Below are 12,327 nucleotides of genomic sequence, written 5' to 3'. Positions count from 1 at the left end.
CTAACCACTCTCTTAAAACAAAGGAAATTCCATTTATTTATTTAAATGTCTGTTTATTTTAATTAGTAGAAGCATCAAGTACAGTAATTTTATAAATAGTTTACGTCCGCGCTTTACTCTTTGATTTCCGTTAAGCAAGTTTTCTATTACATAGACTACTCGTAATGCTAGGCTAGATAAATACAAGATCCTTTACAGGATTCACACTCACACACATACACAGATACAAGTATTCAATTACAGACACCAATACGAATACAGTTTACAACTAGAAGCGTACTAAGGATCGCGAATGGAATGTGTGGCCTATAAATGCTTAAGATGGATATAATGTTAATTGAGTTAAAGGTAGAGCTTGACTTGGTTTCGGGGTGGGTTGTTGGGTAGTTTGGGTCAGGATCACAAAAGTCAGAAGGCAAACTATGGACAATTTGTGGTAGTTGGATTCAATAATTTATCATCTAAGATATAATACTCATAAAAGATATATTGGAATATTAATCCTTACAAATTTGATAAATTCGGTTATAGGTTGTAAGAGATTGAAGTATAAATTTGACCATATAGAAGGGGGATTTTAGCAACTAAGATGATATAAGAGAGGTTCCTAAAAACTCTTTAGCATTGTCTATAGATTACTTTCAGCTTTTTGAATCCTATCCAGAGACCCAAAGAACCCATCGTAGGTGACAAAAGTCTACAGGTAGCCATGGCCGGCCACTTCAGCCGGAATAAAGCCCTCGCGACCGTCCCGTGTCCGAACGTAGAACCACTGGCGCTGGTCCTTGGACTCGCGGCACTCGCACAGCGTCACGATCTCGCCCTTGTGCACCGCAATGCTCTCCGTGATGTAGTCCGTGTTAATGGCGACTAGAGTTTGCCGCTGGCCCACCTCCTGCTGACGACGTAACGCCTTGAGGGTCACGTCCGCCTCCGCCTGGTTCTTGGCCGGCTTGTGTTCGTAGGGTGGCAGTGGTACCAACTTTGGATGCAGATGCTGGCCATTGTGGCCGTTGGTAATGTAGGACACGTTGGAAAGCCGCCTCGCCGCTGGCTGTGAGTGATGGAGGTGGTTCTGGGTACTTGGCTGCTTTTTTACAGACTTCTGCTGCAGGGTCACGTACTCATCCTGGGAGGCTCCACTCTTCGCAGAAGCGGAACCAGAAGCAGCCACCTGGCGGGTGGAGCGTAACTGGGCGTAGGCTTTCTCCACCAGGCGCGGCTTGGATGCCGCTCTTAGATACAGCTTGTCCACCTGCTGTTCTCCGTACAAGGAGCTGGTTGTGCTCCCGCACTTCGTTTGGTTATTGTTGTTGCTGTGGTTGTTGTTGTTGTTGATGGTGGTGGTGCTGATCTTGAGGGCATCTTCAGGAGCCTTAGAGCTGCGTGGAGTGCGAGCGCCATCGGATCGGGTGCCACCCCGCAGGCGTATCTCCTTCTCCGAATCCGTCATATTGCCACAAGGCCTGGGGAAGACATCCGCATTGGATTCCCAGCAGGGAGTGTTCCTGGACCCAGCCCTCGCCTGCTGGGGCAGAATCCCTAGGGGAAGACAGCAAGCATAGCCCACATAGCCCTCCTCCGCGTGAGGTGTTTGCACATACAGCCAATTCTGGTTCTTGAATACCGCGTTCACCACCATGCCCAGAGGCAGTGGAATCTCCAGTTGGTAGCCACCTGGCCTGGTTTGATATAGGGTGCTGGCCGTGGCTAGAACCACAGGTATATTGCCGGGAGTGGCCAGTGAGCAGCGGGAGAGGAACTCGTCTACGTTGTGGATCTCGTAGCCGAATCTCTGGACACGATTATTACGATCCCTCCGTTTGCGATGCCTGTGGCGCCTCTGCTGCTGGGGGGCAGCAGCTCCTCCGCCGGATCCTCCCACTCCGCCACCCTCGGAGGCTGCCACCAAACTGGGCTCCGAGTAGGAGGTGCACTTCAGTGACTCTGCTCCTGTGACCGATCCCCTGGCCTCCCCCGCCTGCGAGCCACTGGACCTTGCCTGCTGCAGGCGGGAAGCCAACTTCTTGCGGATCTCGTTCCGCTTTCTGGCCAGGAGCAGGGCTTCGCTATGATTATCACTTCGTGGCGCTCTCTGAGGTGTGCACACGAAGAGCAGCTCTTTGGTCGAGGCGGCGGCCACCGGGGCTCCATTTGGGCCACTCCGTGACACATCCAACAGATTCTGGTTGCTGAAGAACTTCTGGTTGGCCAGGTGACCATTTGCCGGAGCTTGGTGGGCGGTAGGCGTGGTGGCATAGCCATTGAGAGGCTCACCGCCACTTGGCAGTTGCTTGACCCGATACCGCTTCTTGGTGACATCCAGCTGGGTGGGCACCGGTTCTGTTCTGGTCGGGAAGACCTCGATCTCCTTGCGATCCACCTGGGAGTCTGACTCCTTAGGCACCTCCTTTTGGGGTGATGGGGGCGTTTGTGATTGTGGAGCCGTCTGTGTCTGCTGCTGCTCTCGGAGCACCCAGGTCAATGAGATGCGCGGCCGTCGCAGGCTCAGGTTTTGACCCATCGCCAGCTGCGGTGTGCTCTTCGCTCGCCCGCCGGCGACTAGTGGCAGCAGCTCGTCGATCTCCACATAGTCCGAGGTGTACTCGAAGCTCTCCTCCTGATGATTACGTGGATTAGGTTCTCTCGACGGGGGCGGAGGAGTGGCTGTGAAGTTACCAACTGAACTGTCGCTGCTGCCGGGCTGTTGGAGTATCAGGGAGCAGGCGTTTAGCAGATCTGGACAGTAAGCATCTGCAAAAGGGAGATTGTTGCCGTTAGGTTTGATTTTTGAAAGAGCTCTTAGTCAAGGGTCTTGCAGGCTCAGTTCCTTACCTCTAAGTCCACGCCTGCGTCGACGCTGCCGTCTAGTGGCACTGCCACCGCTTTCTAACTCGGAGCAACTGGATGCGGAGCTACTAGAGCTATCTGTGCTGGAGGCAAATTGCAGCTGCTGTTGCTGAAGTTCGCGGAGTCGCCGTCTCCGTCTTGCCTGCTGACGAGCTGCTAGTTCGCTGGCTCCTGCACTTCCTCCTGCTGGTCGAAACACTACTACACGTGCTGGTGTGGCTGGATGCACTGAAACTGCTTGATGATATTCCTGTTCCTGGACAGTTCTAGGTCTCTCCGTGTAACTGGGCGGTGGGGTCAAAGGATGGGGGCAGTAATTGGGCGGCGGGGAGAGCGAAACTCTTAGGGCGGACTCCTCTAACACGTAGTCGTTCTCCTGAGCCTGTAGCTCTATAGTGCCAGCTTCCTCGAAGCCCAAAGGCAGTCCATCCACAGGTGGGGTAGTGGGGTTAGCGGCATCACCGCTGTTCTGCCGGTAGGTGGGTAAAGATGTGGCAGCTGCGGATGAGAAACCAATGATACTTTGAAAAATCTGTGATCCTGGTAAAAGTTTTCATTTTCTGGCTTTAAGTTTTAAATTATAGAATTCTCCTCTACTAAAAAGATTGATCCGCCCTCAATCCCGCTCAGACTCCACCTGACAATAAAAATTCCAATTATAGTTAAGAGTCTTCCGATTCAGAAACAATGACGTGGTCTCCCCGTTTTACCCACTCCACCGAGTGGTCATAAAGACCATTGAGACGCGATAACGACACCTGAAGCCTCGGCCAGGAGGAAGACGACTCCCACATGGGGAGCAGGGAATATTTAAAATATTTGCCAATATAAATGTCAGGAGCCGGGAGAGTGGAGAATGGAGGACGGAGGACGGAATGGAAAGATTACTGATCGGAGGAGTGGGGAATGGTCTGTGGCCGCCTTCATATGCGGCTATCAAGGCCAAGATCAGTGAGCCGAAGTCCAAATGGCGATGGCAAAGGCAATGGCGAAGGTGAGGATGGAGATGGAGATGGGGTCGACGGAGAGAGGAGTGGAGCTACGCAGGCAAGAAGCGTGGCCAATAAAATTCCGAACTGATATGCTCAATGGCAACAACGTGCCACAAGTGAGTAGTAAAATGTCGAAACGTGACGGTATTTCAAAAATACCAAATATTGGATTGAGCAGCCTCCTGGTCGCGTCTGCCTCTTTCGGATTAGCACATTTGCACAACGTTCAATGAAAAGAGAAAACAAAGTTAGCTTGCAACTCATGGAGACTCCGGTACACTCTTCCGAACCTGAAATTATGGCCGGAGAAATTGCACTTACATGCTGACAAATTGTGGCAAATTGAAAAATGGTCAAATGGAATGCAATATATTTATGGATGGAAAGTCAGATTAGGACAGAAGTGCATGTTAAATATTTTTTAATTGATGTAACAATCTTGTTTATGTCTTCTTTGTTTGTGGAAATAATCGTTTAAGGAAATATTAAGTAAAACGTCAGAATCAGAAAAGTAGTAGTAAGTCATCTTTGACGAACTTTTCACAGCATGTAAACCGAGTACTCATTCTGAAAGGGTAATCCAGATCATAACTAAGCCCTGATGAAGCGCAGAAAGGACAAGGCCCTGAGCCCTGAGCCAAGAGCCAAGATCCAAGACCCGCCAAAATCTGCGGGCCCAGCGGCAACAGCAGCGATGCGACTTTAACGACCTTTGCGTGGCGATTCGGAGTGGGGGATTCGGGAGATCTGGGGGAGTGGACGGCTCTGTCAGTCAGTTTGCCGATCCGTTGCCCCGGCCCTAATCAAAAAGGTTCAAGCGCAGAGATCGTGCGAGGATTACATGGGGGTGTGACGACAGGCCGACTCAAAGTCATTCACTCAGCTCCGACTCCTAGCTCCAGCTCAAAGACCCAGCTCCAACTCCTGCTCCGACTTCAGCTTCAACTCGATCGTGATGCTGTGGCCTTTAATGGCCCCTACGTGAGACGTGATCTCCACCTGGCACACTCAGAAAAATAAATGAAAACCTAAAATTCACATTTCACTGCCCTTTTTAAACAGATTATTTAAAAATGAAGATTAAGTAAACCCTTTTTGCATATTGTTTTAGTAATAGATTAAATATATTAATTACTTTCTGTCCTGAAAAGACCTCTTTTGTAGGATTTTTAAAAACTTTACTTTGCAATATTTTCTTGTTGTGTTTTTTGATCGGAGTGGGGCGGTGCAGGGCCGAATTGAGGGCGTGGCCGATCACGGGGCAGCGCAAGGGGACTAAAATCGAAAGTGTTGCTCCGGGTCGGAGCTCCGCGGCGGCCCTCTAATTAAACGCAGACGGCTGCCAAATTAGCTAATGACAACATTGCGCCGGAACCAACGTCCCCAGCAACAAGAGCAATTGCATGTGCAACTGCAACTGAATCAGCATCGGCATCAGCATCAGCGACAGCAACAGCAAAGGCAACACCAACAACTGCTGCAACATCGACATCAGCAACGCATTGCACAAATCACATGGCCAAAGTTGCAACGCCTGCCCAAAAATGGGAAACACTCTGACAAATTTGTTTTGCAACTTGTTGGCCCGCCTGCTGCAAATATGGTCGCCCGCTCCACTCGAGCAAGAGCCCAACATGAACATGGCCACTGGGGCATTGTGGTCGTGGTCAACGGACCGGGTTCCACCTACCACCTTCCACCTTCCCGGGACCAGTCAAAGCCACCGCACAGCTGTCAGTCTCTGGATGCAGCTCGAGCCCAGGTCTCCAGTCTCCAGACTCCAGTCTCTGGATACTGGTAGCCGGACTCTGGTGATAATAATTCAATCGAGAAATGTCGAAGCGTGCAAGTCGACCGATTGATTTGTGTCTGGCCTGCTGGCTTAAAAGGCGCTTGGAATTGATTGGTGTTGCATGTGATTAGCTGGCAGGCCCAGGAGGCGACATGGTCAATTACTGCTCCTGTCCAGAACTCAACGAAAGGTTAGAAGTTAGAAACTTAAACATTTCAGATTGAAATGAAATCTATAGAGAAATTTTGCTATCAACCTACAAAATGTTTAGACTGTGGGAATTCAACAAGGAAGCAGAAGCGGGTCAGGTTAATCGCTTTAAGAGAGTAGAAGAACTCTAGAAATTTTTCAATCAAGCTTAATCTCTGGACCTGTACCTTCTCTGGCCCCCATCTTGGGATGCCCCATAGATGCTGCACAATCGATAACTGTTGTGGTCGGCGTTTCGCGCACGTCCCTCGCATATATCTTTAAATGGCAGCCGCAGATAAGACGCACTAATAAGATAAAAACATTTTAATTGCCACTAAACATGGCAGCGCCTCAGACGGACCACTCTCTCCCCGGCCTCCGGTCTACGGTCTGACCCCCAATCCCCGCCAGATCCAGTGCTTTTTGCTGCTGGCCAGACAACTGTAAAACGACCACTGCAATATACTTACTGTCCGGCAGAGATGTTGTCGCCGCTAATGGGTTAACAAAACGCCAGGCAGACATATAAATAAAACTCTGATTTCGTTGAGATTTAATTAAAATCAAGCTTCGATCCGCTTCCAGCTTTTAGCTTTTAGTCGAGGTGCCAAAACAAATTAAAACGCTTCCGGAGGGATCGTCAAAACTTTAACGACTATCCCAGGGCCCCAGGCCACGTCGAATCCCTTGGCCAGAGTCATCAAAATGTCCACCGACCTGGCCCGCACCGAATGTCCAACTGCTCCACGGAGACTATAAAATCCAGCATAAACTCGCTTGATTGTCAGATTGTCAATTGGTGGCAGTCAGTGTTGCTAGCTCGTCGGGAATCTCGCTAAGTTAGATTGCGATTTAAAAATAGAATTCTAATTAATTAAGGAAGTTTCTCAAGAGTCAATCGTAGTTCAATTTAATGGTTATCTTTGGTACATTTTCATTTCGAAACATTGTTAAAGAACAATATACAACTCAAACTTTGTCTTCGGATAATTTTATTGCCTTGCTCAGCTATGTTTATAGACAAGCTGGGCTTCTCAATAGCACAGCTAAGCCCGGGCTATGAGAAATCCTTGATGATAGGAGGTGACCGACCAGGTGCCAACATACCTGCCACTGCACAGCCATCAAGTAGATAATTTATGCAGAAAATAATTTACACAAATTTCAGTTTTTACCTTTTCAATTAGCTGGGATCATGTGGCTGCAGGGCGATACTACTTAAGTCCAGTTTTACGGCCTTTTAATGGGCTCTTGGCTTTTGGGTGGCCAAGACATGGCCAAGATTTGAATAGGTGTGATCCCCAAACGCGATCAAAGGGGAATTAAAATCTTTTATCGACTTGGCTGCGCCAAGGAGCAGCCCTTTATGCGAGCACGAAGGGATCGAAGGGAGTGGGGGAGAGTGGGCTGGGCTGGATTGGGGGATGCGGTTGCTGGCCAGGGCAATAAAATTAAACGTTTGTTAGCTTTGGGTTTTCGGCTCTCGTGCGTGTTTTAAGCGGTTTTAAATATTTATGAGCCCATTTGTAGCAACGCTGGCGGAGGCCGCAAAAATATCATTTTATGGCCTTAATAAATTTAAATGTTGTGGCCGACGGGCTGTTGAACACGAACTTTGGTGAGGAGGTGCGGAAATGAAAGTGTGCTATTGCAGGTGAAACGAATCTAAGACTGGCTAGGAGAAGGCGTCTTGGTAGGCTGATTTCGAATGATTAAGTTTGATTTATAAATTATTATTGGTCTTTACAGAAATTTCAACTTAATGGGTTATGTATAAGAACAAAATTAAACTGTCTTAAGTTTGGTTTATTGTCCTAGAACTTGCTTAAAGATTTTCTCTTTTTCAAAAGCAAAGCCATGACATTTTTCTTGTCTGTTTGACGTACTCTTATCTCACCCTTGTTTTTTGGCCAAAACACAAATTCAAATAAGAGAAGGTCCTGCTAAGATGGCCTTGTTGTCCTGCCAAGACCCGCATGTCCAAGGACACTCGAACAATTCCTGGTAAGTGCGTATTTATGACCAACTTAAAGCAGTTTCCATGCATATGGCCAAGAGGTTGTTTGGGTACAGTGAGAGAAATAGGAAACCAATCTTTGAAATATAAATATATCAATAATAATACTAAGAATTAGTTGTAATACTAATATCAATTTATAGAACATTAAATGGGTTTCTCAGCTTTAAAAGTGATAAGCAATTTACATGTTCTTCGCAAAGTGCTGAATCTTTTCTCTACTATTGCTGCCCTTCGAAACTGAAATCGAGTTTGGAGAAGACAAATGTGTTCCCCTTTGAGGCAGGGCCCTGGTGCCAGTTCCAGCGCCAAGCCTGACGATAAGCGTCAAAGGACGTGGCCATAAAAAGCCATGAGTTCGTCGAGGTGGTGGAAATTGGGGGTGGCGGCTGTTGGCCAAAAAAAAGGGGAAGATCAAAGCGAAAAAAGCAATAAGTCCTGCGGGCGGAATGTAAATTGAAATACAGGAAGAGGGCAGAGCACTCTCTCTCTCTCTGCCAGCTAGAACTTTGAACCCGAAAGTGAAACCCGAAACGAATCCGGAGTCGAAATCCGGAGTCCGGACCTAACCCAACGAGGCCGGAAAGGGAAGCACGCGGCACGCACTTTGATTTGCTGGCCGAGATCTGGCTTGCTGATGAACCTGTGCACAAGTTGAGGGGCAAATGGAGAGCTCATGGAGCAGCTGGAGCAAGTGCACTTTGGCCTCTCCGGGAAATATGTCTTCAAGTGTCATCCAGTGGGTAAATCCCTCAATTGCAATCGCTGAAACCGAACGAGGCGCTAGGCGGAGCTAGGAGGCCGGGTCCTTTGTCTTCCTTTGAAATGCCGCGTGCTTTATTAAAATTTCCATCTTGGCCAGGAGGCGGAGGAGAATGTAGGTCCCTTTGGGGACATTGTTATAAATTCCTTTGCTGAAAAATGTGAAAAATGCGCCATGTAAATTATTTCTGCGTCATTTTTTCCCACTCTCCCCCCGCTTTTATTGTGCATGATAAATTTTTATTGTAATTGGCTGTTGATTTATGGGCCATGGCTAGCATAGACTCCGGGGAGCCGAATCTCGGACCCATACTCGGCCCGATAACAAGTGCCAGATAAACGATTCTCTTTCAATTTGCCATTAATTAGGCGGGACAGCGGGAGCAGCAGGAGAAGCAGAAGCAGCGGGCGTAGCTCCTCCAGAGGCTTAAATCCAAATGGTCGGAGCATAAAAACTAATCGCGGCATTACAGAAATCATCTATGAAATTGCGCCCGCTGATGCGTAACCTGGGCCGCGCCCACCCAAGCAGGAAGTGCAAGGCTGGCATCCCTGGCAAGGCTGGAAAAAGGCCCATATCCAAATCCGCAGGCAAATCAGAAATCAGAAACCCAAAGCCGAGGACTGCCTCATTGTTTGTTAGATGCTCCGCAGTCAAACACCATAAAACTTTATGAACCCACCGAAGCATCCAGAAAGGTTCTGCAGCTCCTGCCCAGAAGTGGCAGATTTTTTAATGCTTTGCGAAAGATTTCATGGTAATTTCGCCGGGTTATAACAATTTACAAATTATGTAATCGAAATTTATTGCTCAGCATAGCTGCTGCCGCTGCTCCTTTATATCCACCTATCCACTCTTCTGCCCCGAGGCCATTTCTGGCAGCTCCTCCATTCTCGATCCTCGACTGGGTGGGCCTGTGCAGCCTGCCTTTTTGGACATGCACAGGTGGCCCTGATGGCCAGACGCTTGATGTGCGCCAAATTTGACTCCCGGCCAGAGCGAACGGAACGAATGCCGGCCAACGAGTACTCAACAAGGATGGCTCCAGATTAGCGGCATTTGAGTTCGGCATAGAACGTAATAATACATTGTTAATATCTGCGCTTTTGATAGCTTCAAATCAGTGTCTGCTGAGTCTAGCTCAAGAATTTAATTCACTTATGAAATATTCTTCATGAAAACTATCTTCATTTCACCCAAGCGGGAAAGTGTACCTTACACTATGGGTAATCGCTTGACAATATACTAAATTTCTCACCCAGAAATTGGCATTTAGTGTAACCAACAAAGGTGCAACTTTTTCCGGAAGAACCATTCGAAATGTTTCCCCCGGCAAGACAGCACAAATTGAGTTATACTAATTCCCCACTCGAAGCCTGTCCATGGCCATTAGTTGAGTTTCCACCTGTGAGACAGTGGCTTAGAAAGTTGGCCGCAGATAAATGGCAATTTGTTCGCATTAACCCAGAGTTACGCCCACAGATTGACGCCCACTCCGGCGCAAAGAGCCATAGAGCCGTGACCCATTAGTTACGGCACTTTCCAAACAAACTCCAATAATGCAGCCATTAAATGCCAACTATTCTGCCATCAAGTGCTTTAGTTTGACATAAATCTCGAGCGGATGGCGAAACTTTTGCCGCTGCCACAAATCTGAGCGCCCTCCATTGCGCGCCCAACGCCGCCCACTCCCGAGTGGCCACCAACTACCAGCCACCCACTCAATCCACAAATCCGGCAATCCACTAGGATCAGTGCTCTGTGTCCTGCGAGAGCTTATGTTGCAGCTTTAATTAACGCCAGGTTTTTCGAATGCCCCCCGACCGTCGTCCGAGTTTGGCCAACAGGTGCGGAAAGTTTTGACCAGCGCCCTTGTTCTAGGCCTCCCCCTTTCAGCACCCTGCTACACTGGGCAAAATTTGAGTTGTATTTAAGAGTTGTTTTTGTGCTTTAAGAGGGGGTGTGTGGTTTTAGTTTACACCAATTAATATATAATTAATTGAATGTTATTTTTAAGTTTTAATAACTTTTCTTTTGTAAAAACTAAATGGAAATATCTGCTTTGCAATTTCCCGCCGTGCATCCATTTTGATGCCCCTCCCAGTGTATTTTTATTTAATTTAGAGTCGCGCATTGCTGGCCAGGACTTTCATGTTGTAATTTCCTCAAATTTACGAGTTTGCTTAGCCCGGATACGGGTTGGGATAGTTCAGGACTCGTGGGAAGGGGGAGGGTCGTATTTTTTTGGGGAAGGCAGAGCGGCAGAGGCAGGATTTACGACTCGGCTTGGTTGGGTTAGTTTCACTGCCTTTCGGGTTTTCCGGAACTCTGGCCTCCGTTCTCCGCTCCGGTCCGCTGCGGCTTGTTAGCGCCTCGACTCTCATTTTATTAGCAGCATCCTCCAGGACCCAGTCCCCCAACCGCCTCTCGTTATCCTTCGCAACCAGATTGCTGTAAATGAGCAACTTTTTGCCCTTAAATCCAACAAACTGTGGGTGTGGCGTTGGCTGTGGGTGGGTGTGTGTATGTGCGAGCTTTTTGGTAATTTCGCATGCAGTTTATGGCTAGGCATAACAACCAAGGCAGCAGCAACAAAAGTCGGGACTTAGCTCCTGCAGCTGTTAGAAGCCCCTTGCATACACACATCTACCCATTCACACCGCCCCCCTGACACACAGGTTGATGACGCCGCTTATAAAAGTTGATCAAAATTATTACTACACCCGGCCAAACATTTCGGAGAGCATGAAGGAGTATGATATCAAGTAGGGAGCATTCGGTTTGGGACAGAATACTGCAATACCCTTTATAATGGAATCTTTCACTTTATTAATTCAACTCATTCGCTTTATAAAAACATTTTAACTTATTTATAGATCTATTACCTGTTATCCCCTCTTTCTAAACAAACTTTCAAACAGACGAGTAAAACTAAATTCGATTTTTTTAAATCAAAAAGCCTGCTCAAGCGATGTACTACGAATACCCTACTCTGCCATAAAGAGGTAAAGAGGTGAAGGTGGCAGAAGCATCACGAGAGCATCTTCCCCCCCGAATCTACTGGAGCGACCCTGTTCCTGGACAATTAGAGTGGGCCATTGCCATAAAGTTATAGAATTCATGGCGCACGTTTTCCACAACGCATTTCGGAGTTTACTTATTACTGCAGTTTATCTGCCCGACGGACAAACTTTCGGCCACGTTTCATTAGCCATATGCTTGGTGGGCGGAAAACTGCCCATTGCTGGATTTTCATTCTGTTGCGTAAGTGTGCTTGGGCTTTTTACGAGTGCACATTCTGTGCGCGATATTAAATCCATATAACGGGGCGAAGGCATCTGGATGGCATACATATATGCTAGTTATAGTTACTCAGGCAGGGCAATGAGCGCGAAAATTCCAATTAATTGCCAAGAGTCGTAAAATGGTAATAATTTTACAGTCCTCGCTGAGCAGCTTGCCAACTCGCTGGGTGGATAATATAAATTTAATTGATCTAATCTCGAGATTTGTTTTAGCAACAAGTTTATTGAATGGAAAGTGCAAGGCTTGAAAGTGAACTGCCGTCATAAAAATGGGGGCAGAGATATTTAGTTTGTTTACATTTGTAACTTCAAAGTTACAAATATAATAAAATATAAATGATAAGAAAGAAAGCCTTTCATAGCAACCGAAACATGATCTCCTTAACTACATGTTACGCATACGCCCCGTAAACTAG

The 12,327-nt window shown here is 47.5% G+C and overlaps 1 protein-coding gene across 2 annotated transcripts in view; it reads right to left on the bottom strand.

Annotated features, from left to right (window-relative positions):
* Positions 1–38: 38 nt before the first annotated feature.
* LOC108113584 overlaps positions 39–12,327 on the bottom strand; it is a 59,935-nt gene continuing 47,646 nt past the window's right edge. For both annotated transcript variants that reach the window (XM_041817940.1, XM_041817941.1), the window contains 2 exons: positions 2,836–3,348; positions 39–2,754 (listed from right to left, as the gene is read on the bottom strand). In XM_041817940.1, coding sequence (XP_041673874.1) covers positions 698–2,754; positions 2,836–3,348 — 2,570 coding nt within the window. In that variant the 3' untranslated portion in view covers positions 39–697. The remainder of the gene's footprint in view (positions 2,755–2,835; positions 3,349–12,327) is intronic.

The sequence above is a fragment of the Drosophila eugracilis genome, unplaced genomic scaffold (assembly GCF_018153835.1).
Source record: "Drosophila eugracilis isolate 14026-0451.02 unplaced genomic scaffold, ASM1815383v1 contig_2088, whole genome shotgun sequence".
NCBI lineage: Eukaryota > Metazoa > Arthropoda > Insecta > Diptera > Drosophilidae > Drosophila > Drosophila eugracilis.
This window is presented reverse-complemented; position numbering and strand designations above follow the sequence as displayed.